The sequence below is a fragment of the Petromyzon marinus genome, chromosome 10 (genome assembly GCF_048934315.1).
Source record: "Petromyzon marinus isolate PM22_M1 ecotype Great Lakes invasive population chromosome 10, UKy_Petmar_22M1.pri1.0, whole genome shotgun sequence".
Classification (NCBI taxonomy): domain Eukaryota; kingdom Metazoa; phylum Chordata; class Hyperoartia; order Petromyzontiformes; family Petromyzontidae; genus Petromyzon; species Petromyzon marinus.
The window spans coordinates 2,899,967-2,927,022 of record NC_133676.1 but is presented as its reverse complement, the minus strand read 5'-3'; the positions used below and the strand labels follow the sequence as shown (position 1 = coordinate 2,927,022).

At 50.1% G+C, this 27,056-nt stretch overlaps 1 protein-coding gene across 7 annotated transcripts in view; it reads left to right on the top strand.

Annotated features, from left to right (window-relative positions):
- Window positions 1–27,056, top strand: part of LOC116941107 (tensin-3-like) — a 91,275-nt gene that overhangs the window by 18,699 nt on the left and 45,520 nt on the right. For 6 of the 7 annotated variants that reach the window (XM_032951747.2, XM_076066043.1, XM_076066044.1 and 3 more), the window contains 2 exons: window positions 19,341–19,458; window positions 25,749–25,786. In XM_032951747.2, the coding sequence (XP_032807638.2) occupies window positions 19,341–19,458; window positions 25,749–25,786 (156 nt within the window). Of the gene's footprint in view, window positions 1–2,973; window positions 3,241–19,340; window positions 19,459–25,748; window positions 25,787–27,056 lie in introns of those variants that run through there. The other variant, XM_032951753.2, reaches the window with a different exon arrangement.

The following is a 27,056-nucleotide window of genomic DNA, read 5'->3' as shown; positions in this document are numbered from 1 at the left end:
ATCGCGATTGCGTAGCAGCAGTCAGTGTTGGTGTTTACTCAGTGGAATGTTCTCGAGGCTCCGTGATCTCTTGACTCGTGCGTCGTACGTGCTGTAATGGCACCAGGACAGATTTTTGGAGCTACAATGTGCTTGTGTCCAGATGCTGCCTGTATGTGCACCTGTACTGGAACATGTTCACAAACCGCTAACTTGATATAATATTCGATGAACAACTATCGGGATTGTAAATGTTTCCGTTTGTAATGCAGATAAACACTGAACTAGCAGCTGTGTAACGACTGCTCCAAAACTCTTTGATCGTGTGTGTATATCTGCGTGTGCTTTGTATATTGGGGAGCGGTGACATAGCGGTTAGTGCGCTGCACTTCAAAACCGGGACCCAAATTAACGCTCACGGCCAACATCGGTGATGCTCATCTGAACCGGTCCTGGGCCTCCCCTAGGTTGACTTAGCCTTAACTGAGTACCTGGTGTGGCACGTAAACATTGCCACTGAGGAGATGAAGGCAGCTGGGCGTGGTGCTGGCCACCCACCCCCTCGTGCTGTGCTGGCCTTCAGGTGCTCGCTAACAGCACTTCTTAAGGCTCTACAGGGGATATCTATATTTTTGTTGTGTCGTATATATGTGTGTTATATATCTGTGTGTTGAATATCTGTGTTGTGTATAATATATTTGTGCGTGTGTTGTGTATGTGTGCGTGTGTTGTATATCTGTGTGTGTGTATCTCTTTGTGGAAGGGGATGTGAATGTCAATAGGGGTGGCATGGTGGTAAGCACAGAGCACTCCAAAGCAAACCCAGTGACCTGGCTTTGATTTTCGGCCATGGCTAACATAAGAGACAAGTAGCATTTGAATCTGTCCCGCACCTATCTTTGGGTGACTCTGACTTAAATGAGTACATGGTGTGGTGGTTTGTCTATATAGAACTGGGGAGACCAAGGTGGCCCTGTGTGATGTTGCACGCTCTAGTACAATATATCGTGTCGGCCTTTAAAAATGACCATTCATAGTAATTGCCCCACTGTATGGCTGTACAGGGGATCTTTTTGCATCTCTATATGTGCGTCTAGCTGTGTGTATGCCCTCACTTGACTGGGTGGGTTATCCCAGGTAAACGCTATTTTAAATTGTATAGTGAAGCTAAATTGTTATTTGGAGACCTTTTTTAATCTAGTAAGCAGACATGAGCAGGGCAATCGCCCAATGCCACGGGAGGGATTATTGCCCGTGAACCCATGATCTTCCACTGCAAAAAATTCAAAGTTGTTCTGACAGGAGGCTTAGTTCATTTGGAACTTATGACAATTTCGCTGGAATGCTTTTATTCTGATCTTTTCTGGCAGCAGAAACGGCTGACGTTGTTGGTCACACACTGTATGAGCGGGAGACGATTTAAAAATTCCACGCGAATCTCACCTGCAGGGCGTGTTGTTTGTCCACGAGGCCCGTGGCATTAATGCATTGTTCGTCTCGCCCACGCCATCGCCGTAAATTCACAGCACTCACCTTGAGATGATTAAATTACTGCAGTCGCACGAGCGGTCGCGGCAAAGGGCTCCACCCGCCAATAAATCTCTGGGTGCATTAACCCGATTGGAAAGGCGTCCGGTGCTTTCTGCGACGTTGCTGGCCCCGTGCGCGAGACGGATGTGCTCGGCGCGATGTGACAGCGAAGCAGCCAGGGGTCACTGTCTGTGCCGCGTGTCCTCGGGGGTGGCGCAGCCAAGAATCCCTGTCCACCCCCATTTCTCTCCGCTGGATTTAATGGAGGGTAATGCTGTCTGGCAATGGGCTTATATCAATTAAATTGTGAGGCTCGGAGAAAGAAATAGAGTGAATTACGTGCACCACATCATACTTTGTCCCCTCTCCATCACGCTGATGTAGCTTGCACTTAGTGGCAGGAAACTTTTTTTTGTAAATGTGCATAGCTTTTACGCAGTGTTTCGTGGCCCAAGGGTTCTCAGCCTTTCATTTACTTTTAGACAACATTAACCCCTGGCGGGTTTTTCCGTGCATTTCCCCCTCTTGAGGTGATGTGCGTACCCTCTGTCTCTGCTGGGTGGGGCGGGTGGGGAATTGGAGAAGGCAGGGAGTAAAAAGGGCTCGGTGGGGGTGGGAGCTGAGTGCAGCAGACGACAGCTGCGGGCGTCTCGTTAGAGGGGGGCACTGCCTCTTCCCCGGCAGCGCCGAGGCTCTGCTGGAGAACTCGCGTGGGATCTGCAGCGTCCTGTCCCCAGTCCCGTGTGCCGCGTTGTCGGTCTGCCCTCTCTCTATCCCAACAACAATGGAGCTCTGAGATGAAGCGGTTCACCGCTCCTCTATGGGGGGGGGGGGGGGGGGGGCGTACCGGTCGGCGACGGACAAATGATAAAGCTCTGCGCGAGCACCGGCATGAAACACTCGAATGTCTCGGCGACCGCACGGCAACTCGCGGGCCTCTCTCGGTCCGTGCGCAGACCCAGCCGTGGCTTGAGAGGGCACGGTGCAATCAAATTATGAGAGAGAGCTCAGGATTCAGGAAACGAACTCAAGCCGGGGGTGATCGTGTTTGAGGATTTGCATGGAGAATTAACAACCACACCCTTTCTCTTTGAGCTAACTTTTTAAAGGGAGGAGAGGGGGGAACGGCTTTTGGTGCTGAGCGGGTTTGGGGACAGAAGGAGGAAGGCGGCATTAGGACCGGGTGGGGTAGAGACGGGAGGTAGACGAGTGGGAGGTGAAACTTAGAAGGGGTAGGGCCAGCAGGGGTACGGGAAGCTAGGGGAGAAGGGGAAGAGGGGGCGGAGTCGGGGATAAGGAGAAGGGGCCAGCCGGGGCGGCTTGAGGTTTGGGGGTGGGTAGGGGGGGTGACCTTAGGGATGCAGAGCAACATTTGAAGTGGGGAGGGGGGGGGGACGGCAGCCCCGGCAAACGGTTGGGTAGGGATGGTGAGCGTTTGTTTTGTAAATGGTGTGAGCGGTGCGGGGCAGGGTGTCTGGGTGGGGTCCTAATGCTCCTTGGCGGGAAGGTGTGCGTGCGTTGAGTTTGCGTGCGCGTGCTGCGCTCTGCCTGTGAGCGTAGCGAGCTCTGGAGTTGGCCGGCTGCCTGCGCGGAGTGCACGTGTGCACATGTAGCACGGCTGGCTGGGCCAGGTGGGTGCCGTCGAGCTCAGGAGGTCCACCATCGCCCGGCGCTGTCCACGGCTCGGGCATCGCGCCAATGTCCCTCTTCTGTGGGTCGTGCGCACTCTGGGTACGTAGCGGTGTGCCTGGTCATCCTTCACGTGCGCGGCGCTCTGCGCCATCGTCCGTTACGAACGCTCGTCGTGGCCGTTGGGATTTAGGTTGAATGTCTAAACAATCTTGGGTAAGGAAAGCTCTCCCCAAGAAGGTGAGGCTCTTCCCACGCAAGCAATTTCATCACTGGACGTTTCTATTGTCTGTGCCGCTCAATATCCTCTCTGGGGAACAGAAGTCGAATTGTTTCAGCCTGTAAACGGGTACATTGTGTCCACGCAGAAAACAATTACCTAGATATGCATCACAGATCTTATAAATGCAATGAACAAATGGATGATAATTTATTTTCATTCCTATGCTTGGGAAATTATATAAAAAGGAATTTCTCACTGATTGTTTGCAGTTATGCTCAATGTCCTCTTGTGTGTTCTTAAATTTATATTGAGAATTATAAAATGGTTCTGTACTTTCATTCAGTGTTTGCCTTGAAAGTTTATATATATGCCAAAATATGTGGACTGACGAGTTATTTCACAGAAATTGTTATATTTAAAAAAAAACATTGACATTTTATAAGCTATTTAATTGATTAGACTCAAACTGCGATTGTTTGTGCTGGTGAGTGCATTGGGCATGAGCAGAAATGATTGTGTTCCTTTAATGGGGATGTGGTATAATGCAATATGATGTGTGCTTAAATCGTTTAGAGTTGGAAGCAAGCACTACCAAAACACATGTTTTTGTTGGCGTGGCTGGCTGTATGTATGTTCAACTTGTATCCACACCGTACGTATCCAAACTTGCTATTCGGAGGTGTATGCTGGTCCATTGCCCGTTAGTCTGGGTCAGGTGTCAGTCTATGGTCGGTGTACATTGGTGACTTGGTTGTCGGTTGAAGTATATTGGGTTATATGGGTACTTGTTGGTATTTTTTGGTATGTGTTGGGTGGGACGGTGCTGTCGTGTGGATTGGTGTACGTTCATGTATCACTATGTATTGGCATGGTTGGTGTGGTTTCTATACGTTGGCGTGTCTTGGTGTGGTTGGTGTACATTGATTACATGTTTTTGTAGGCTGGCATGAGTTGGTATATATTGGTATAATCATGTGGTTGATGTAGTTGGTGTAGTCGGTGTGTACTCTTGCGGGTTGGATTGGGTTGGTATATGTTGGTCTGGTTGTGGTCGGTGAGGGTGATGTGGTTGGTGTGCTTGTGGGTCGGTGTGGGTGACTTCACATCGGACGGGCAATTGGACGGCTCTCAATTGGCGTGCCCTCCTAGGTGGGCTGCTGTCATTGTGCAGAGCTAACAAAGGACCCCGAGCACCCACAGGTGTCCCACATGATGTCACCCGATATCCACTGGACTGCTAGGAGGGGAAAAGACAAAGGAATCACTCTCATTTACGAATAAGAAGTGGGAGACATTGGGACCAAACACAGCAGCACATTGCAGCTGAGGTAGTGCGCAGTCCTCTTTACACGTACGCAGGGCGATTGTGTGGCATGTCACACAAAAGCAAAAGTGTTCTGAAAAACCATTCGAGTGTGCTGCTCGCCGCTAATCAGATTGCGGTGAAGCGATGTGTGAGCTGATAGGGAGCCATGTAGCCCACCCAGCGAGTTCAACCGTCCCGCACGCACGCAGATTTCTTTTCTGGGCCATGTCATTCAACCACATTTCAAATTTGACGCGTAGCGAACGCGATGTGAACATGTGGGGAGCAGTCTACCGTTGCATTTGCCCAATGTTATCGCTTTGCGAGAGCAGAGGAGATTTATTTTGGGCAGACGGCAGGCAGAAATTCCTTGCTGCCGTCCGGCTGAAATCTTAATATTCGGACTCTGGCTCACGGTGCACCGTGGCAGGGTCACGACGTGCTGTAACTCACCTAAGCAAAGCGCGTGACTTGAGACTGTGACTTAAGGATGTGAAGGAGCTCACACTGGTGTTTACTCTCATCGCTGTGAGCTGATAAATACACCCTGCCTCCACGGCACACGGCTCCCCTCCCCCGCCTTGCAAACCTACACGCTCCTCCTTCAAAACCGCCTCGCAGCAATTCGGAGGGAACGGGGAAGCCACATCTCGTATTTGCCAATGCGTCACATTTCTGGAAACCGAATTGTATGGCGGATAATACAATGCTGTATGGCGGATAATACAATGCTGCCTGGCCCACTCTCTCGCCCCACACCCCGCACCTCACACCCTCTGCACATTTGCTCGAACTGTATGCACTTTTTTTGCTCCAGTTGTCACTCGAGCGACGAGGGCCCAAGTCTAGGCCAAACGCCGCTGCTCCGCTGCCACCGTAGCTCAGTGGGGAGAATGCATTTGGACCCGGCCGTGGACTGACGGACGAACTTGATAGCCATCTGCCGATCTGCTGCGTGTGGCGCATCAAATCGTATTATAACACCGTTGGAAGTGCGCTGGCCTGTTAGGCGGCATTCACTTCGCAGCACGTAAAGACAGCACGGTTGGCTACGTATGGTGTGAAAGAAGTTCAACATGCATATAGTTAAGCGCTTTGGAAATGTGTCCGAGACTGCTGCTGATGAGGAGCAGCAGCACGTGAAAGTTGCCGCATGCACAGACACGGGGTGAGGAGCGGCGCCGCTTCTCGCCGCGTGCGCTCCCACGCAGCACCCACGCTGTGCTAATCCCACCGTGATTCATTACCTCTGCCGAGCGCAAGCACAGCGGGGTGCGCCGCTGCCTTCACATGGCTCCCGGGGAGTCCCACCTGGGCCTCGAATAGTTGGCATTCTGAGCGCTCGCTCGCGTATCGTGCCCTGCGATCTCACGCTGTACGCGACCCCGTTGACGTGAGAATGTGGGGCCCTCGCAGGGAGAGGGGTCTGCACCGCAGTGTGAACTTCTGGGCCTCCCTGAGGCCTAGCCTGGTGCTCACCTCTCTGCACCTCAACTGAGCATGCAGAGCAGCTAAAAATCATCACAACCATAGAGCGGTATTAAATTAGGGCACCTTTGCTCCTGGTTAATTGAGCCTGAGGTTTTTGTTGGACGCTGGACAAGCCATACCACTTGTGTTGCATAAGCTATAAATAATGCAATACATTTTGAGAAGCTGCCATTATTATTGACATGGCAGTGGGTAGTATTTAAATTGAGGACATGTTTTATTAACTGCATGGTGACTTAGCTCGAGGCAGCCAATTAAACTGCCGCCCAGTGTGCACGGCTGGTTCGCAAGATTAACTCCTCTGGAATCCTCCAGATGGGTTATTTACATAACATTCAACTGAAGCTGCTTAATTCCGGCAGTTCTGCCAAGGAAGTTGAGCACAAAAGGCGTCAGATTAACCCAGCAGCACCGGATGGCTGATTCTGGAGCCACGGAGAAAGGGGGGGGGCGGCGTTGAGGACCGCGACAGATTCCCACACCGTCCCGCTGACGGCCCTGTTCAGGGCAAGCGTGGCAGAGCACGGGGTCCGGGGCGAGGTGGAAGGGTGGAGGGGTGAGCTGGGGGAGTCGCGGATGGGAGAACCGCTCTTAGGTTTGCTGACGCTGATCAAAAGGAGAGGCTGCGAACTCTTTGACATCCGCGAATCCTTGAGACGTGTCCGTCATCCTCCCACGTTCACCTCCGTCGTACGTCTCCATCTGCCGTCTGTTATCTCTGGCGTTAATTACTTTGTCGTTGTCATCAATCGTGCATTAATTCCCATTATCACCCAATTTCATTATCATAATTACTCACCTTTGTTCTTATTGTTAAATCTCTGCAGGTGCTTTCCGCACACGTATAGGCCAAGCCTCGGAGCTGTCAGTCACTCGGGGAGAGCAGTTGTCAAAAAGCAATGGCAATAAATTGCATTAGCAAAGTGAAGAGGAATTCACAAACGAACCAAGATGGTCAGCGTTTTCACCCGACAGAGCTTTACAAAGCTCCAGAGGCGCAATGCACACGTCTTATTTTCCTGTCTCTCTGTGCACTGGATTTTTCTTGGCTATTTTTGTCAGTGACTGACAATGCACAAACTGTGAGGAATGTGTAGTTAAGAAGCCCTGTTGCATTCTGGGAAAGGGCCAAGGACCCTGAGCTGCTGCTGTGGCCAGAATAGGAAAAGCCGAAGCGACAGCTCAGCCATGTGTCCTGACAAATTGATTCAAACAAACACGCAAATGGTGAAGATATAAGTGATGCTGGCGTAAGTGGGCAGCGTGCCAGCCCATTAGCGACGAGCCAGACGTGCGGGTTGGGGGTGTGGGCGGCAGAAGGGGGAAAGAGGGGAGGGGAGCACATGGAGGTGCCCGCTTGACAAGGCATGCCAAAGGTCACTTGTAAAGTCTCCACTTCATTAAAGAGTCGGCGACCGATTCCTGGCCCGTGTTGCGAGTGCCCCCCTCTCACCACCCCTCTCCGCACCCCGCCCTCCCCTGTTTTGTTCAGGCCGGTGGAAACCCAGCAGACTCTCTCCTGCTTGGTGATTAAATGATCAGGCTGTGGGTCAATCACTATTTGTTTAGGCTATTGTGGAGCGGCTCGAGCACGTGTGCACGTGGCGCATTCGCCGGTGGCGCGTTCGCCGGTGGCTACTGTTTCCGCGGTGGCGGGCGAGGCGGCGCCGTCCGCGCCGGTTGCGTGGTCCCGAGGGAGCGTCCGCGTCGCTCCGACGCCCAAAGATTTACCCGATGAGCGGCGCAGAGAGGAAAACAAATCTCCGGGGGCGTCTACCGTGGCCGGCGAGCACTGGCAGGAGAAGAACTTGTTGTGGTTAAACATCGCGGCGATGATTTTCACTTCTTGGATCCTTTGGCGCTGGGATGACCCGCGGGGCACGGCTTAGGGGTGTGTTTACATCCGTCACCACGGCTGCCGTGACAGACATGCGGTCACCAGCTGTGCATGCCTCTCTGCTCCCGCATAGAGAGGCTCTGCGCTGGCTGGGCTCGAGCCTCATGCCAGCGATTCCTCGCTTCCGTTTCGCGTGTGCATTTGTTAGTAGGGTGCGGCGGTTAGCACACTGCGACATGAACCTGGAAATCCGAGTTTTAATCCCAGTCCATGGCTAATAGTGGTGAGTGATATCTGTATTGTTTCTGGGCCTCCCCTCAGCGGGCACAGGCATAATTTGGTAACTGACGTAGTGTGTAAAAGACAAAAGTGTCCAGGCATTGTGCTGGTCCCGGCACCCGCTCATGCACCATGCATGCCTGCTTTAATAGGTGATCGCTAACAACACTTGTCCCGACAGTCGGTTAAAGGCTATATGGGGTCCTTTGCCTTTTTTGTGTTTAAATTGAAGTCATACCGAGTAGTGGATTGAAGTGAAAATGTTAATTACGTTGATGCAAGTCAATTACAATTATATCGGGACAAGTCAATAAACGCAGTGGACGCCCGAAAATGAGAGCCGAAGGTCTGGTTCAGTTTGAAGGTCGGCTCTCAGTTTGTCTGTGGCGAAGCTTGAAGTTTGAGTGGTCAGTTAATGTGGCCACTAAACCCCCACTCATCTTACGGGGTGCACGACCAGGTCTGCGATAAAACACCTCCGCCAGCGCATTCCAAATTAAAGACAAGTGACATTTGAGCCGTAAGTGGGTCAGCTCGCCTGCGAGGACATCCTGTCCCCGCTATGCTCGCCAGCGTTTTGAGAGGCCTTGAAGTAGTGTTCTCGTGCGTGAGATCCTGCCGGGGTTGGGAGGTCGCCACTTCAGACTGTGATCTATTGCCCGTTTGTTTTCATGCGCGGTTGAATGGATTGGCAGCTGCATCTCCGAGCTGCTGTTGGGCGCCGTTATCCGGTTAACAGTGGACAGGCTCGGTGGTTTTTCCACTTCTCGCTGGACCAGGGGGGACCTGGGTTGACACCGGGTGGGGGGGGGGGTATGCGGTGGCTTTTGCCGCAGCAGCTGCCTTGCATTGACACTTGCCGCCTCAGTGTGGGGATCACACAAAACACGGTTATTATTAAGTGCGCCTGCCCTGTCGTGTTTCAACGGCGTTAGAAGACCTCTGGCGCTTTGGGAGTAAAATCTTCGTGGTCCACCAAGCTTTAGCTCCAAAGCACTATTATTAGGCAGCAGCACGACGCCTGGCTCCATGAAAGTATGAATCATCATCAGGCACTGTTTGCTCTCTGCTGGAGGAAGGCTCCATCTCCACGGTGCTCGTCCTCTGTGACGTGTCTTCTCCTTTGGCTGCCATTCCATCACCGGTCTCAGCCATTGGCCATCATCCCATCTAGCGATGGGTCCTGCCCAAGCCAGTTTTTTTTTTATTAATTGTCATTTCGATGTCTCAAGTTTGCGTTTGTTCCTATCGGAGTAGGCACCATTGCTGGTGCCACGGACCAGGGCCTCCAGCAGCCAGAGCTGACACTGAGCAGGACCTCACCGCTGTGTCCACATGGCCCTGTCTGTTTGCTCTTGCTGCTGTCGGGGCCGATTCGACAATTCCTCATGCGGCGTGTGATGAATAGAGTCGCTGTTGACATTGCGTGCAGGAAACTTTCCCGTCAATTAAGAAAGCGTTTGTGTTTCATGCTCAGTGAAATGGATGGGCTGCTTTCCTTTATTAACAAATGCCATCCTCGGCAGCACGCGGAGCCGAAAGTTAATATTGCCACTCGGGCAGCCTTTTAAAACGATTGTTCATTGATGCAACCCATTCCGAGATTTGTTAATGATTCATAGAATAGTAGAGAGAACAGAATGTAATCCGATGCTTAATCCTGGTAAGTCGAAATAGAATATCAGTGGTTGGAAGTGTATTCTATTCAATTTACATCACGAACGAATGAATAAAAAACAAACGCACATTTGTGGGAAATGAGAGAGAATGGGAGGCCGCAGACTGTGCCTGGCCGGCTGTGGCACGAGGAGCTGCCTGGGTCTCGGGGACTAGCCAAACAAACCTCTCGGGCCAACTTCCCCCATGTGTCAACAGCGGGGCCCCATTATCATAGGCCCATTGTTTACAATCACGTGGTGATATGAAAGGATAGGTTTTGGGCGAGGTGCTCAGTCGGGGCGACGGCTCGGCAGCTGGGTTCTTTGCCGTCGATTCTGACGCCGCAAGTCGACGCCGAGCACGCGGGCCCGCCGCTAGGTTCAGGAGAGACGAGGAAAGAAAGAGGTCGGCGGCTGACGCCACCGGGAACTCGTAAAGCGTCGCTGGCTCGGGGTGAGTGTCTGCTCACGCTACCTCCTCGAGTGTACTCGCAGCGGCAGCAGCTGCTAAGATAAGAGTAGCGGAGACTTCACATCGGAGTCAGAAGAAAACACAGGCGATCTAGCGATGCTTTAACCGCCTCTGTACCGGTGCCGGCTGAGGCAATTCAAACCTCAGGAAGTGGTGTCCATCCCAACCAGGCCCAGAACAGGTATCATGTTTTATGCATCAATGTGCGTGATTTACCAGTCATCAACTTACTTTTTGCTGCTTTAAAGCTTCCACTGCTTGTTATGAGATTCATTCAAATGTGTGTTTTTAAATGGCTTATCTCTTTCCTAATGATTTTTCATAGCTCTGTGTATTTTATCTTTTATTTGGCTTGTTTGTCACTTTTCATGGGTCTCCTTCAAAATGCTCTTTGCAGTTGTAGATGATAGAATAAACGTGAGGCATGTGGAAGCCCTCGTTCAGCGGTGAATTCAAACAGTTCTGGACATGGCTTCTCAAGGTGGTGTACAGAAACAGTGGGTGTCTTTATTTTACAGAGAGAGGCAGTCAGTCAATCATCGACAAAATACAAGGAAGGTCTTGAGCCTGGACTTGAAGAGGGACAGGGAGTCGATAGCACGGACGGCTGGCCAAAAGGAATTCCTGATAATGATGGCAGCAGAGGAAAATAAGCGACCTCCCACTGAGCGAAGATTGATTGGGCTTCGACAAAAGCCTCGGTTGCTGGAGCGGAGAGTGCGTCGAGAGGAGTACAGTGAGATGAGCGGGAATAAGTAGAGTGCACGGAGGTGAGTACCGTGCTTAGATGAGAGGGGAGAGGTAGGAGAGTGTTTGGAGGCGAGTAGAGTGAGATGAGATGATATAGAGGAGAGTGTGTGGATAGGAGTAGCGTGAGATAAGAAGTAGGCAGGCACAAGTCCACAAGATCTCGAAGAAAATTGCATGTGATTTTGAAATTGATCTGGGATTGGATTGGCAGCTAGCAGAGCGATCGGCCTGGAACGACTGTGCATAGAGCCGACAAAGGTTGACTGCTTGGACAATCTTCATTTGAAGCTTTCGTGACTGCAGGAATCCATACTCTTTGGTTCTTTTGGTAAAGTCACATAGGTAGTTTTAATTTATTTTTCTACCTCCGTGACTTTACCAAAAGAACCAAAGAGTATGCTTGGACAATGTTGGCTGTGACTCCTGCCTACAAGAGGGTTCAGCCGGAGATCCTGGCTGGAGGATCTGCTGGAGGTTTTCGGCTGGAGGGTTCAGTTGATGGATTGGCTGGAGGGCGAAAGTGGAGGGCCTGGCTGCCTTGCTGTGTTGTATCTGTGCAGTGTCCCAGCGGCTTTGCAGACAGCTCCCAGCAACCAGGCTTCTCCCAGCATCTTTAATTAAACTCACTCTGTAATTCCAAGCAATATCTAGAGCTACTAAGAGGCTGTGACATTGTATAAAACCCGCTGAGACCTATAATTAGTCTGTTGAAAAGAACAAGTGTATGTGTGTGTAGCAGTTAGCGCACGAACCCGGCGACCCGAGTTCGATGCCCGCTCGCTGCCAAAAACAGTTGCGAATATATGAACCGGTTTTGGGCCAACCTTAGATTAACCCAGTCTTTAACGAGTACCTGGTGCAGTGTGTAACCATCAGCACTGGGGGAGACAAAGACGGCCAAGCATGGTGTCGGCCACCCACTCCTTTGTGTGCCGTGCCATCCTTCATAGGTGCTTGTTATAATGAACACAAAGGCTATATTGGAAACGTTTGCATATACTCTATATATACAGTGAGGGAAAAATTTGATCCCCTGCTGATTTTGTAAGTTTGCCCACTGACAAAGAAATGATCAGTCTAATTTTAATGGTAGGTTTATTTGAACAGTGAGAGACAGAATAACAACAACAAAATCCAGAAAAACGCATGTCAAAAATGTTATAAATTGATTTCCATTTTTAATGAGGGAAATAAGTATTTGACCCCTCTGCAAAACATGACTTAGTACTTGGTGGCAAAACCCTTGTTGGCAATCACAGAGGTCAGACGTTTCTTGTAGTTGGCCACCAGGTTTCCACACATCTCAGGAGGGATTTTGTCCCACTCCTCTTTGCAGATCTTCTCCAAGTCATTAAGGTTTCGAGGCTGACGTTTGGCAACTCGAACCTTCAGCTCCCTCCACAGATTTTCTATGGGATTAAGGTCTGGAGACTGGCTAGGCCACTCCAGGACCTTAATGTGTTTCTTCTTGAGCCACTCCTTTGTTGCCTTGACCGTGTGTTTTGGGTCATTGTCATGCTGGAATACCCATCCATGACCCATTTTCAATGCCCTGGCTGAGGGAAGGAGATTCTCACCGAAGATTTGACGGTACATGGCCCCATCCATCGTCCCTTTGATGCGGTGAAGTTGTCCTGTCCCCTTAGCAGAAAAACACCCCCAAAGCATACCGTTTCCACCTCCATGTTTGAAGGTGGGGATGGTGTTCTTGGGGTCATAGGCAGCATTCCTCCTCCTCCAAACACGGCGAGTTGAGTTGATGCCAAAGAGCTCCATTTTGGTCTCATCTGACCACAACACTCTCACCCAGTTGTCCTCTGAATCATTCAGATGTTCATTGGCAAACTTCAGACGGGCATGTATATGTGTTTTCTTGAGCAGGGGGACCTTGCGGGCGCTGCAGGATTTCAGTCCTTCACGGCGTAGTGTGTTACCAATTGTTTTCTTGGTGACTATGGTCCCAGCTGCCTTGAGATCATTGACAAGATCCTCCCGTGTAGTTCTGGGCTGATTCCTCACCGTTCTCACGATCATTGCAACTCCACGAGGTGAGATCTTGCATGGAGCCCCAGGCCGAGGTAGATTGACAGTTCTTTTGTGTTTCTTCCATTTGCGAATAATCGCACCAACTGTTGTCACCTTCTCACCAAGCTGCTTGCCAATGGTCTTGTAGCCCATTCAAGCCTTGTGTAGGTCTAATTTTGTCCCTGACATCCTTGGAGAGCTGTTTGGTCTTGGCCATGGTGGAGAGTTTGGAATCTGGTTGATTGATTGCTTCTGTGGACAGGTGTCTTTTATACAGGTTACAAGCTGAGATTAGGAGCACTCCCTTTAAGAGTGTGCTCGTAATCTCAGCTCGTTACCTGTATAAAAGACACCTGGGAGCCAGAAATCCTTCTTATTGAGAGGGAGTTAAATACTTATTTTCCTCATTAAAATGCAAATCAATTTATAACATTTTTGACATGCGTTTTTCTGTATTTTTTTTGTTGTTATTCTGTCTCTCACTGTTCAAATCTACCATTAAAATTATAGCCTGATCATTTCCTTGTCAGTGGGCAAACGTACAAAATCAGCAGGGGATCAAATACTTTTTTTCCCTCACTGTATGTAGGCTGGATAGATAATGTAATAAGAATGGTGAGTTAATAATTAATTCACCTGTACTGGAAATCATATTTTCATATTCATCCTCTCTGAAGGGTATATCTTTGGTCACCTTAGTTACTTACAATTGCTTTTAGAATTCTATTGCATTTTTTTTTTTTAATGTGGGCCTTCCCCTGTGACACAGACGCGCAATTGCCATTTGGGGCACAGAAGTGCGTGGCTCGGCGAGCCCAAGCCGCCAAGGGCTTCGTCTCGGCCTCGCCGTCTCGCCTCTCGTCCGCAATCGCTGGATCTGTCGCTTGTGCCATGCGCGCGTTGTATCTGGAGGGTGCAGCACCCTCATGTCGCTGTGGGTTTCTGTTGCAACGCTCGGGCGAACAGGAAGTGGCGTCGGTGCGCTCGCAGGGGGGGGGGGTTCAGGGTTACCCGCCCGTGGCCGGGCGTCTCCGCAGGCCGCGAGCAGAATAAATAAAGAGATAGAGAGAGAGAGGGGAAAAGAAGCTAGCACCTAAACAAACACTCGTCTCGCCCGCGAAAACAAACACGTCTACCGATGAAACAAACATTTTTCAGTCTCACCTGTGCCAGGGTCGTTGCGGCAGATAGAGCAGCGACACTTGTTCATTTTGAGCACGGCTAACAAAAAATTGCTCGGCACTGTGCCCCCGGGGCTTGAAATTTGTTTTCGGAGATGTGCTGTTTTCATTCCTTGGCACTGAAGCAGCTCTAACGGTGAAATGTGCTTTGTTGCGCAATCATTGGCAGCAAATGCCAGCTGCTGACCTGTGCACAGGTGGGGGGGAGGGAGGTTTGGTTGAGAATGTTTTGTTGTTTGATGTTTTTTTTTCTGTTTGTAAGTAAGGTGCGTATACTCCTGTTTGTGTGGGTAATGTCTTCATGAATGCGGTCAGTGCACCGCGGTGAGAAACTCTGCGATACGAGTTTCATACCCAGCCACGACTCGATGTCAGTGGCGAGTGAATTCAGCGCTACATGAGTATCTGGTGCAGCGGTGGTCAACATGAGTAGTGTATTGGGAAGGTGACGGACAGCTGAGAATGATGCTGCCTGCCCCGCCGTCTTGCGTGCAACGTCAGCCTTAATAGGTGCTCACAAACAGCACTTCCACCAACAGTCTACAGCCCTATTTGTCATGTATTGTTCGAATGTGTATGCATTGAGAAATAATTGATTTAATTTTTTTCTCCTGTCAATATCATGCCCTCTCACGCACAAGCATGGTGGCGCTTGCCAGGCAGTTTGTGCTGGGGGCTGATTCCTGTGTGAGGGTAGTGAGGTGGTGTGTGTCTAGGGGCTGATTACTGTGTGGGGGTAGTGAGGTGGTGTGTGTCTAGGGGCTGATTACTGTGTGAGGGTAGTGAGGTGGTGTGTGTCTAGGGGCTGATTACTGTGTGGGGGTAGTGAGGTGGTGTGTGTCTAGGGGCTGATTACTGTGTGAGGATAGTGAGGTGGTGTGTGTCTAGGGGCTGATTACTGTGTGGGGGTAGTGAGGTGGTGTGTGTCTAGGGGCTGATTACTGTGTGGGGGTAGTGAGGTGGTGTGTGTCTGGGGGCTGATTACTGTGAGGATAGTGAGGTGGTGTGTGTGTCTGGGGGCTGATTACTGTGTGAGGATAGTGAGGTGATGTGTGTCTAGGGGCTGATTACTGTGTGGGGGTAGTGAGGTGGTGTGTGTCTAGGGGCTGATTACTGTGTGGGGGTAGTGAGGTGGTGTGTGTCTAGGGGCTGATTACTGTGTGGGGGTAGTGAGGTGGTGTGTGTCTAGGGGCTGATTACTGTGAGGATAGTGAGGTGATGTGTGTCTGGGGGCTGATTACTGTGAGGATAGTGAGGTGGTGTGTGTCTAGGGACTGATTACTGTGTGAGGGTAGTGAGGTGGTGTGTGTCTAGGGGCTGATTACTGTGATGATAGTGAGGTGGTGTGTGTCTAGGGGCTGATTACTGTGTGAGGATAGTGAGGTGGTGTGTGTCTAGGGGCTGATTACTGTGAGGATAGTGAGGTGGTGTGTGTCTAGGGGCTGATTACTGTGTGAGGATAGTGAGGTGATGTGTGTCTGGGGGCTGATTACTGTGTGAGGATAGTGAGGTGGTGTGTGTCTAGGGCCTGATTACTGTGTGAGGATAGTGAGGTGGTGTGTGTCTAGGGCCTGATTACTGTGTGAGGATAGTGAGGTGGTGTGTGTCTAGGGGCTGATTCCTGTGTGAGGATAGTGAGGTGATGTGTGTCTAGGGGCTGATTACTGTGTGAGGATAGTGAGGTGGTGTGTGTCTAGGGGCTGATTACTGTGTGAGGATAGTGAGGTGGTGTGTGTCTGGGGGCTGATTACTGTGTGAGGATAGTGAGGTGGTGTGTGTCTGGGGGCTGATTACTGTGAGGATAGTGAGGTGGTGTGTGTCTAGGGACTGATTACTGTGTGAGGGTAGTGAGGTGGTGTGTGTCTAGGGGCTGATTACTCTGTGAGGATAGTGAGGTGGTGTGTGTCTAGGGGCTGATTACTCTGTGAGGATAGTGAGGTGGTGTGTGTCTAGGGGCTGATTACTGTGTGAGGATAGTGAGGTGATGTGTGTCTAGGGGCTGATTACTGTGTGAGGATAGTGAGGTGGTGTGTGTCTAGGGGCTGATTACTGTGTGAGGATAGTGAGGTGGTGTGTGTCTAGGGGCTGATTACTGTGGGGGTAGTGAGGTGGTGTGTGTCTAGGGGCTGATTACTGTGTGAGGATAGTGAGGTGGTGTGTGTCTAGGGGCTGATTACTGTGTGAGGATAGTGAGGTGGTGTGTGTCTAGGGGCTGATTACTGTGAGGATAGTGAGGTGGTGTGTGTCTAGGGACTGATTACTGTGTGAGGGTAGTGAGGTGGTGTGTGTCTAGGGGCTGATTACTCTGTGAGGATAGTGAGGTGGTGTGTGTCTAGGGGCTGATTACTGTGTGAGGATAGTGAGGTGGTGTGTGTCTAGGGGCTGATTACTGTGTGAGGATAGTGAGGTGGTGTGTGTCTAGGGGCTAATTACTCTGTGAGGATAGTGAGGTGGTGTGTGTCTAGGGGCTGATTACTGTGTGAGGATAGTGAGGTGGTGTGTGTGTCTAGGGGCTGATTCCTGTGTGAGGATAGTGAGGGGTTGTGTGTGTCTGGGGGCTGATTACTGTGAGGATAGTGAGGTGGTGTGTGTCTAGGGACTGATTACTGTGTGAGGGTAGTGAGGTGGTGTGTGTCTAGGGGCTGATTACTGTGATGATAGTGAGGTGGTGTGTGTCTAGGGGCTGATTACTGTGTGAGGATAGTGAGGTGGTGTGTGTCTAGGGGCTGATTACTGTGAGGATAGTGAGGTGGTGTGTGTCTAGGGGCTGATTACTGTGTGAGGATAGTGAGGTGATGTGTGTGTGTCTAGGGGCTGATTACTGTGAGGATAGTGAGGTGGTGTGTGTCTAGGGGCTGATTCCTGTGTGAGGATAGTGAGGTGATGTGTGTCTAGGGGCTGATTACTGTGTGAGGATAGTGAGGTGATGTGTGTCTAGGGGCTGATTACTGTGTGAGGATAGTGAGGTGATGTGTGTCTGGGGGCTGATTACTGTGTGGATAGTGAGGTGGTGTGTGTCTAGGGACTGATTACTGTGAGGGTAGTGAGGTGGTGTGTGTCTAGTGGCTGATTCCTGTGTGAGGATAGTGAGGTGATGTGTGTCTGGGGGCTGATTACTGTGAGGATAGTGAGGTGGTGTGTGTCTAGGGACTGATTACTGTGTGAGGGTAGTGAGGTGGTGTGTGTCTAGGGGCTGATTACTCTGTGAGGATAGTGAGGTGGTGTGTGTCTAGGGGCTGATTACTCTGTGAGGATAGTGAGGTGGTGTGTGTCTAGGGGCTGATTACTGTGTGAGGATAGTGAGGTGATGTGTGTCTAGGGGCTGATTACTGTGTGAGGATAGTGAGGTGGTGTGTGTCTAGGGGCTGATTACTGTGTGAGGATAGTGAGGTGGTGTGTGTCTAGGGGCTGATTACTGTGGGGGTAGTGAGGTGGTGTGTGTCTAGGGGCTGATTACTGTGTGAGGATAGTGAGGTGGTGTGTGTCTAGGGGCTGATTACTGTGTGAGGATAGTGAGGTGGTGTGTGTCTAGGGGCTGATTACTGTGAGGATAGTGAGGTGGTGTGTGTCTAGGGACTGATTACTGTGTGAGGGTAGTGAGGTGGTGTGTGTCTAGGGGCTGATTACTCTGTGAGGATAGTGAGGTGGTGTGTGTCTAGGGGCTGATTACTGTGTGAGGATAGTGAGGTGGTGTGTGTCTAGGGGCTGATTACTGTGTGAGGATAGTGAGGTGGTGTGTGTCTAGGGGCTAATTACTCTGTGAGGATAGTGAGGTGGTGTGTGTCTAGGGGCTGATTACTGTGTGAGGATAGTGAGGTGGTGTGTGTCTAGGGGCTGATTACTGTGAGGGTAGTGAGGTGGTGTGTGTCTAGTGGCTGATTCCTGTGTGAGGATGGTGAGGTGGTGTGTGTCTAGGGGCTGATTACTGTGAGGATAGTGAGGTGGTGTGTGTCTAGGGGCTGATTACTGTGAGGATGGTGAGGTGGTGTGTGTCTAGGGGCTGATTACTGTGAGGATAGTGAGGTGGTGTGTGGCTAGGGGCTGATTACTGTGTGAGGATAGTGAGGTGGTGTGTGTCTAGGGGCTGATTACTGTGTGAGGATAGTGAGGTGGTGTGTGTCTAGGGGCTGATTACTGTGAGGATAGTGAGGTGGTGTGTGTCTAGGGGCTGATTACTGTGTGAGGATAGTGAGGTGGTGTATGTCTAGGGGCTGATTACTGTGTGGGGGTAGTGAGGTGGTGTGTGTTTCGAGTATGTAATGCTCCCCATTTTTAAATATTCCTTTAATCAGTCTACACATAACTCAAAGCACGCACACATGTCCCTTGCCTGCAGGGCTCTGGTGGAATATTCAAAGAAAGATTGTGGCCTCGAATTTTCCATTCAATCCCCGTTACAAAGACGGCCGGTGCGTTTACTGCGCAGTGATCAGGTCATGGTAGCAACAGCTCTTCAAAGTGCCTTGTGCAGACTGCATCCACAGCGAATCCTAAGGCTAGGTCAGAGCTGGAGATAAACCGCGACCATCATGTCTTGCTGTCGAGAATGACCTTGTTTGGCCAGGGCATGGCTGAAGCAATCCGAGGAGATGAAGCGCGTTGAAATGTCGTGTCCACGGTTGATGCAAACAATAATAATTTGTACAAGTGTGTGTTTGTGTGCGTTTCGCCAGTGCTTGTGTTTTTGTGTCTATATGTGTGTGTATTTGTGCCTGTGGGTTTGTGCACACGTGTTGATTTCGTTTTTGTGTATCTGTGTGTGTGCTTGTGAGTTTGCGTGGCTGTCTATGTATGTGTCTATATCTTCGTCTGTGCAGTGTGTCAACATCATCATTGGGGAGGCAAAGGCGACCGGGGGTGGGGCTGGCAAGTCACTCCCTCGTGTACCTTGCCAGCCTTAATAGGTGCTCGCTTACAGCACTTGCTCCAACGATCTGTTAAAGGCGAAATATGTGATCTTTGTCTTTTTGTTTTCTGTAGCCGGAGGAGGAGGTGCCAGCCCTTGGTGGCCATAAATTTCGTGTGCGGACCCTCCGGAGGCCCAAGCCGTGTGGGGTGTGCCGGCAGCTTGTGTCCCAGCACGCCACCTCCTGCCGCAGTGAGTATACATCGGCCCCCTGCACTCATACCCATGCACATCCTCTCCCACCGATTGCACGTGTACACACACACATGCAGCGCCATACACATACCCGTGCACAACCCATTCCGCACACGCACAATACCCGCGAACATCCTAACCCGCCAATTCCACAAGTGTACAAGTACGCAACTCAATCACCCTCTCACACACATTTACCCACCCGTGTCCATTTACCCACCTACCCCGTAACCCACCCACTCAAGCACTCGCCTAACCGCCCGCCCGCCCTTTTTTCTCTCTCACCAGCCGCATGCACTCGCACTTAGATTCCCGCCCACCTGCAGATGTGGCTTCAATTATTGGGCGAGAGCCCCGCAGTGCTGGGCTGCTGGCCATACCACGTGGGTCAGGCTTGTGGGTCGCTCTGAGGATTTGCGGTTTTGCCATGTCTCCGTTGCTGCCACTATTGCTGTTTGTGTGGTTCCAGAGCCAATTGCATAAGCCTTTGCACAGCAGTGACGTCCTCGCAAATATTGATTCACTACAATTATTAGCGTTTTTTTTTTACGGCTTTAATATAGCACAAATTCTACCGGGCATAACAAACGTTTAAGGCATACACGTGGAGTTTAAGTGTGTACGTTATGTATGTTGAACTTCTTTCGCACCGTATGTAGCCAACCGTGCAGAGCTCAAGAGCGATTGAAGATTTATGTAGTCCATTGCAAAGATGAGTGCCCAATGAAATAAATACCACATTGGTGCGTGCTAAGGATATCGAGATTGATATCGCAAATATGCCAATCTATAAAACGTTCAGGAGCAGCTGAACTACCAAAACAGGTCATAACATGCATCGCTACTTCATAGCGCCATATTTGTTATTGAATGACGAATGGTTTTCTTCGCAGGCAACTTGCTGAAATTGTACGGCTGATGAATCGCTGCATTGCAGGCTTTGGCACATCAATGCAAATCACAGGGCCGCGATAAACATTGAACGCACAGCAGACGTGTGTGATTTATGCAACGCAGCTACAAATGCATGCAGATGACACCATGAGACTGTTATGGCAGAGTTTTTATTTTAGATTGAATGAATGCATCTCACTGGCTGGTTGTTATATTTAAATTCATCATTGTGTTTATTACAAAGGTTAGGCATTGTATCTTTTCTAAGTTGAAAACTCATTTCTTTAGAACTGCTTTTTGTGTTCAGTATGTTGTCCTGCCCCCGTACCTCCGATGAGCACGGTTGCATATGTACGGTGTGAAAGAAGTTCAACATACATAAATTGAAAATGATCAAAGAAGCACTCTCATTGTTACACATAGATTACGTTTTATCATGGTGGATTAGGAGTGATACACCTGCAAATAGAAAGTAAGGGTTCTTGTTTCACAACCTGAACATTAAATAAATTAGCATCGGCATATGGGGGTTTCTGGACCGGTGTTTTCCATGGGTGTTCTTTGTAGACGGTGTAACAGACGCGTGTATATCTATGGTTTCACTATTCACAATCGACTATCATAGTACATCTATACATATTTTGTAAAGATTGTTGTACTCCACTGAGCAGGTCCCCAAGGTGTTTGTGGAGTATTCTCACCCAGAACAATGGGCAACACAGTAGTAGCATGCCTCTAACAGGCCCAACTCTGCTGTTGTAAGACATTTGGCTGATGTAGATGCAGAGCAACAACGACAATTTCATATTCAGGTGGTCAAGCTCAAATAACGGAGTGTATCACTATGATGTCTCCTTCGTATTTGTGTATTGGGCATGTTGTACGGTCTGGTCTGGAGAACCACCACAGTCGCACACTGGAGAGTTTTTAATTTTCCATTTGTGCATCAGGTGTCTGCATCATCTGCCATGGTTTGTGCACTGGATGCGGTTTATGGTTTGTGTGCGCATGTGGCCCTTGGGCAGTTGGACTGAAAAGTTTGTTATTTTAGCTTATTTTTAAAGAGTAGAACAGGCCCTGTGTTTGTTATTTTTGGACACCTTTAATCAACACATCCGGAATGTGAGCAACAACGACACATGCAGTGGACGATGAAGCTCGCCTAAATACTATTCTTTACCTTTTTATATTAAATTAATACATTGAGGTCATATGCACATCTTGTTAAATCTATTCACTTAATTAGTGAGGCATTTCCAATGGGTACACAATCACAGCTCTGCAGTTTATTCCAACCAACCTATTATCTCCACTCATTATGTGCGGCTGAGAGCTCTAAATTACACCTAATTGTGCAGGTTAGCAGTGTACGCCCCTTGCCCGGAAGGCATGGGGGGGGGGGTCGAGACGGCGGGCGGTGGCATTAGCCGCAGAGTTCTCGGCAACGTCTCCAGCCCACGGTCGGTGTCGGGCGGCCCCTACTGGCTGCCAGCTCCCGGGCTTCTGCAGCTCACCACTGCCAGTGAGCAGCACCGCTAACTGAGCCAAACAACCCAGTGTCCCAGCCATACAACCCAGTGTCCCAGCCATACAACCCAGCATCCATACAACCCAGTGTCCCAGCCAAACAACCCAGTGTCCCAGCCATACAACCCAGTGTCCCAGCCATACAACCCAGCATCCACCATACAACCCAGTGTCCCAGCCAAACAACCCAGTGTCCCAGCCAAACAACCCAGTGTCCCAGCCAAACAGCCCAGTGTCCCAGCCATACAACCCAGTGTCCCAGCCAAACAACCCAGTATCCCAGCCAAACAACCCAGTGTCCCAGCCAATCAACCCAGCATCCATACAACCCAGTGTTCCAGCCAAACAACCCAGTGTCCCAGCCAAACAACCCAGTGTCCCAGCCATACAACCCAGCGTTTCAGCCATACAACCCAGCATCCATACAACCCAGTATCCCAGCCAAACAACCCAGCCTCCATACAACCCAGTGTCCCAGCCAAACAACCCAGTGTCCCAGCCAAACAACCCAGTGTCCCAGCCAAACAACCCAGTGTCCCAGCCAAACAACCCAGCATCCATACAACCCAGTGTCCCAGCCATACAACCCAGCATCCATACAACCCAGTGTCCCAGCCAAACAACCCAGCATCCACCATACAACCCAGTGTCCCAGCCAAACAACCCAGTGTCCCAGCCAAACAACCCAGTGTCCCAGCCATACAACCCAGCATCCATACAACCCAGTGTCCCAGCCAAACAACCCAGCATCCACCAAACAACCCAGTGTCCCAGCCAAACAACCCAGTGTCCCAGCCATACAACCCAGTGTCCCAACCAAACAACCCAGTGTCCCAGCCAAACAACCCAGTGTCCCAGCCAAACAACCCAATGTCCCAGCCAAACAACCCAGTATCCCAGCCAAACAACCCAGTGTCCCAGCCAATCAACCCAGCATCCATACAACCCAGTGTCCCAGCCAAACAACCCAGTGTCCCAGCCAAACAACCCAGTGTCCCAGCCAAACAACCCAGTGTCCCAGCCATACAACCTAGCATCCATACAACCCAGTGTCCCAGCCATACAACCCAGCATCCATACAACCCAGTGTCCCAGCCAAACAACCCAGTGTCCCAGCCAAACAACCCAGTGTCCCAGCCAAACAACCCAGTGTCCCAGCCAAACAACCCAGTGTCCCAGCCAAACAACCCAGTGTCCCAGCCAAACAACCCAGTGTCCCAGCTATACAACCTAGCATCCATACAACCCAGTGTCCCAGCCATACAACCCAGCATCCATACAACCCAGTGTCCCAGCCAAACAACCCAGTGTCCCAGCCAAACAACCCAGTGTCCCAGCCAAACAACCCAGTGTCCCAGCCAAACAACCCAGTGTCCCAGCCAAACAACCCAGTGTCCCAGCCATACAACCCAGTGTCCCAGCCAAACAACTCAGCATCCAAACAACCCAGTATTCCAGCCAAACAACCCAGTGTCCCAGCCAAACAACCCAGTGTCCCAGCCATACAACCCAGTGTCCCAGCCATGCAGTCTAGTATCCCAGCTATGCAGCCCAGCATCCCAGCCTTGCAGCTCAGCATCCCAGCATCCCAGCCATGTAGCCCAGCGTCCCAGCCATGTAGCCCAACCAACTCATTATCTCCCAGCCATGCAGCCCAGTATCCCAGCCATGCAGCCCAGCGTCCATACAACCCAGTGTCCCAGCCATAAAGCCCAGTGTCCCAACTGTACAGCCCAGTAAACATGGCTTTGCAGCCCTTGTAATGTTCACGAGGGCATGCAATGCTGTCACCTCTGGGCCCCTGGAATGGATCGATGGGCGCCCATCGAAGGACAAGAGACTAAGCGGGACATGTAAACATTGACACTGCAGCATACCTTGCATGCCTCTGTATTTGGACTTGGGAGAAACATCCGCTTGCAGTATTTGTTGTTCTGCTGACAATTGGCTTAATGAAAGACATCTGAATAAGGTCATGATTTTTGTTATGTATTAACGGGAGAGACATCCACAGTCACATGCACTGCCAATAGCTGGTGTACAATTTTGACCTTATACGGCCCGCATTTATTTTGTAAGTGGATGAAAATGGGGCCCTGGAAATTGTAATAATTTTCCTCTGGATTGTGAGTCAGCCTTGTGGCTTGCAATAACATGAACGGTCACAGGGGTACAGTTAGGGGTCAATCTAGAATTGCGTTAGGGTCCTGCAGGAAAGGGTCATTGAGGACATCGTAGCCGTTAGTGCCCTCTGACCCTTGCAGGATGCAGGCATAAGCAGCTTTAGCACTGGACACACCATTTTGTGTCGATATTTCTGTGGCTTTTCCAGCAACCCTTCCTTGCAGTCCTGGTCAGGCTAACATGTCTCAAGATCCATAATAGAGGGGTTTTTTTCTGTTAGATCGTGTAAATATAAATGTCTCGTTAACCCCGCCACCGCCTGACACATGGTTAAGCTTTGTCACATAAACAAAACATGCCAATTCGTTATTAGTACCACAAAACCTCTTATGGATAATATTGGTCGCAAAAGCCTACGTGTTAAACTGATCTCTCAAGATGCCTTCATAATGTCGTGAGCAGATGTGACGTGGCACAGTCTGAAAATAAGGTCAGTGGTCTTTTAAGCTGTGAACAAAAATATATTAAACCAAACAGGGTAAATCAATATTTCCAAAGATGCACTTTATTTTTATTATAACCGTGCTATTATTATTCATTCGTAAAGTGAGATACTCTAATGGTACATTGTAATGAGCAGCCTGCAAGGATCACCAAACAAGGCTGGTGCATTCAACGTCAGATTTTGCAGCCAAAACAATCCTTTTAAGGCAGAGATCTGTACAATGGCACTCCGCACGCTGCTCACTTCTGTGGAATCCGCTAGAGGGGAGCTGAAACACGGAACGACCCCAAACAAGGCCTGCCACGCTCGCTGCCGCACGCTGACCCGTGGCTGGCCAGCAGGCCGGCTGGAGCAGCACTGAGGGCTGTGCGCGGTGGACGGAGGAGTGCAGGGTGCAAATACGAAGACAGTTTTCCACGTACAGCCTCAATATACTGTTGGGGCAAGTGCTGTCAGCGAGTAGCACCTATAAAGGTCGGCACGGCAATCGATGGGGTGGGTGGCCAGTACCACGCCCGGCCGCCTTTGTCTCCCGAGTAGCGAAGTTTACACACCGCATTAGGTACTCATTTTGAGGCTGAGTCGACCTAGGAGAGGCCGAGGACCTGTTCAGATAATCGTCACCGGTGTTCGCCGTGAGCAGGAATCGAACTCGTGTCGTCGGGTTCGTAGCACAGTGCGCTAACCGCTGTTCAGGGTGCACATTCACAGCCTGGAGCTCTTGGTGTCAGCCCTTCTCTAGCGCCACCCTCAGCTTGCGTTTTGCCAATCTCTGCTGTGTCAATATTCTTTGAGAGGTGGCCTGAGTGGTCAGAGACTGCAGAGCTGTGTCGATGCCATCGCTACTGAGCGGATAACCAGAGTAGTGCTACTGTTGCCACCATTTCCGGTTTTTTCCAGGATCATGCTCCTTTTGAGGTAGCTGTTCTGGGAAGTCTACAAGTCTTTCCGGAACATTAAAATCCCGTTTTTTTTACATGATAATAATTCACCACTTAAAACAATTAATTCACTTATAGTTCTCTCATATTCTGGTATTGTGAGATTGTATTTTTACCACGATATATTCTGGTTTTCTTCTACCTCAGATGTGGCAACCGTAAGTGGCACGCAGAGTGCTTGCCACAGCAGTGATGCCGTGAGCAGTGGTGATTACTCACTGCGACTCTAATGTGCTTATTTGTAAGTCTCTCAATCAAAATATTAATTTTAATATTTAACTTTTTCATTGTTGCAGCCTGCAAGTTTACCTGCCACCGAAAATGTGAATCCAAGGTAAGACTGCGGAGTTTTTAATTCTATTATGTGTGCATTCATGTTCTGCGATATTGTCCTCATTGTAACGGTTAGCACGCCGGACTTGCAATCCAGTGGACACCGGTTCCATCTCCCAGCGTGGCAGTTGAAGCAATGAGGCGGCAGGTTTCTTTACTGCCACCCCACTTCCTCCCAGCCTCTGTCCATCCAGCAGAATAAGTTCGTGCACCACAGTCAATCTGCAGGCCACGTGCGGTGGGGTTAAAGTGTGGGTACTGCCGCCCCCTTCAAATCGCCCCCTATAGGGGATCTCTCTCTGGTGGAGGCCATTGTAGCAGCAGTGGCGTAAGCAAGAAATTACAGGGCTACGCCTTCACCTTTTGCCATCACCATGTTGTATAACATCTTGACTATCCAGTCTTGATAGCTGTCTGGAACATCTGCGATGTTCTCATTCTTAGAGCCGAGTTGTTCTACGCAGTGGAGTTAAACTATTAAGTTAAGCTATTTTATTTTATTTACTGTATAGCAGCTAAATACCCTAAACGCATGTTTCTAAATGTGGATGGTAAAAACGGGAGAACCCGGAGAAAAATCCACACAACCACAGGGAGAACACGCAAACTCTAAATTTACAGGCATCAGGGTCAGGATCGAACACACGACCTCCTGCTGACCAGGCAAGGTAGTTAACATCTCACCACTACAAGTTAAGGGGTACCCATGGCAGAGGCAGTGGCCGTCTCCCCGGGGCCAGCGCCGGGTGTGTGAACTCGGGGTCGAACTCGGGGTCGTCTTCACATCCTGTTGTGAAAAAAAACTTCGCGTTTGGCAGGAAGTGAAAGGTGCGTGAGTTTGCCATTGCTCTTTACCGACAGCAAAATAAGAACCCCGGTATGAGGAAAGTGAAGTGAAACGGAATCGAGCTAATGGACCCATCCCACCTAACGGTCACCGTCAGACCTGTTCTACGATCGGACTGTTTATGCCAAATGAGGAAGACGAAACGCACAAATAATAACAAGCACAACATCAACCCCGAGCTACAAATAAAAATAATCTCGAGCATCAAGGAGTGTAATCAGGCTTGCGAAATATTATTTGTTTGTGTAACAATCACAAAAGTGTGTTTATTTCAGCATTGGCCTTATAAAGCCAAACAAAGCAAACTGTCATTGTATCGCAACCGTGGCTTCCTCCAACTAAACACACAGCGAGCCACACACGCACATATTTACTAAGCCCCTGCCTTATTCACAGTTTTTAACAATATGAGTTGTTGTGGTGA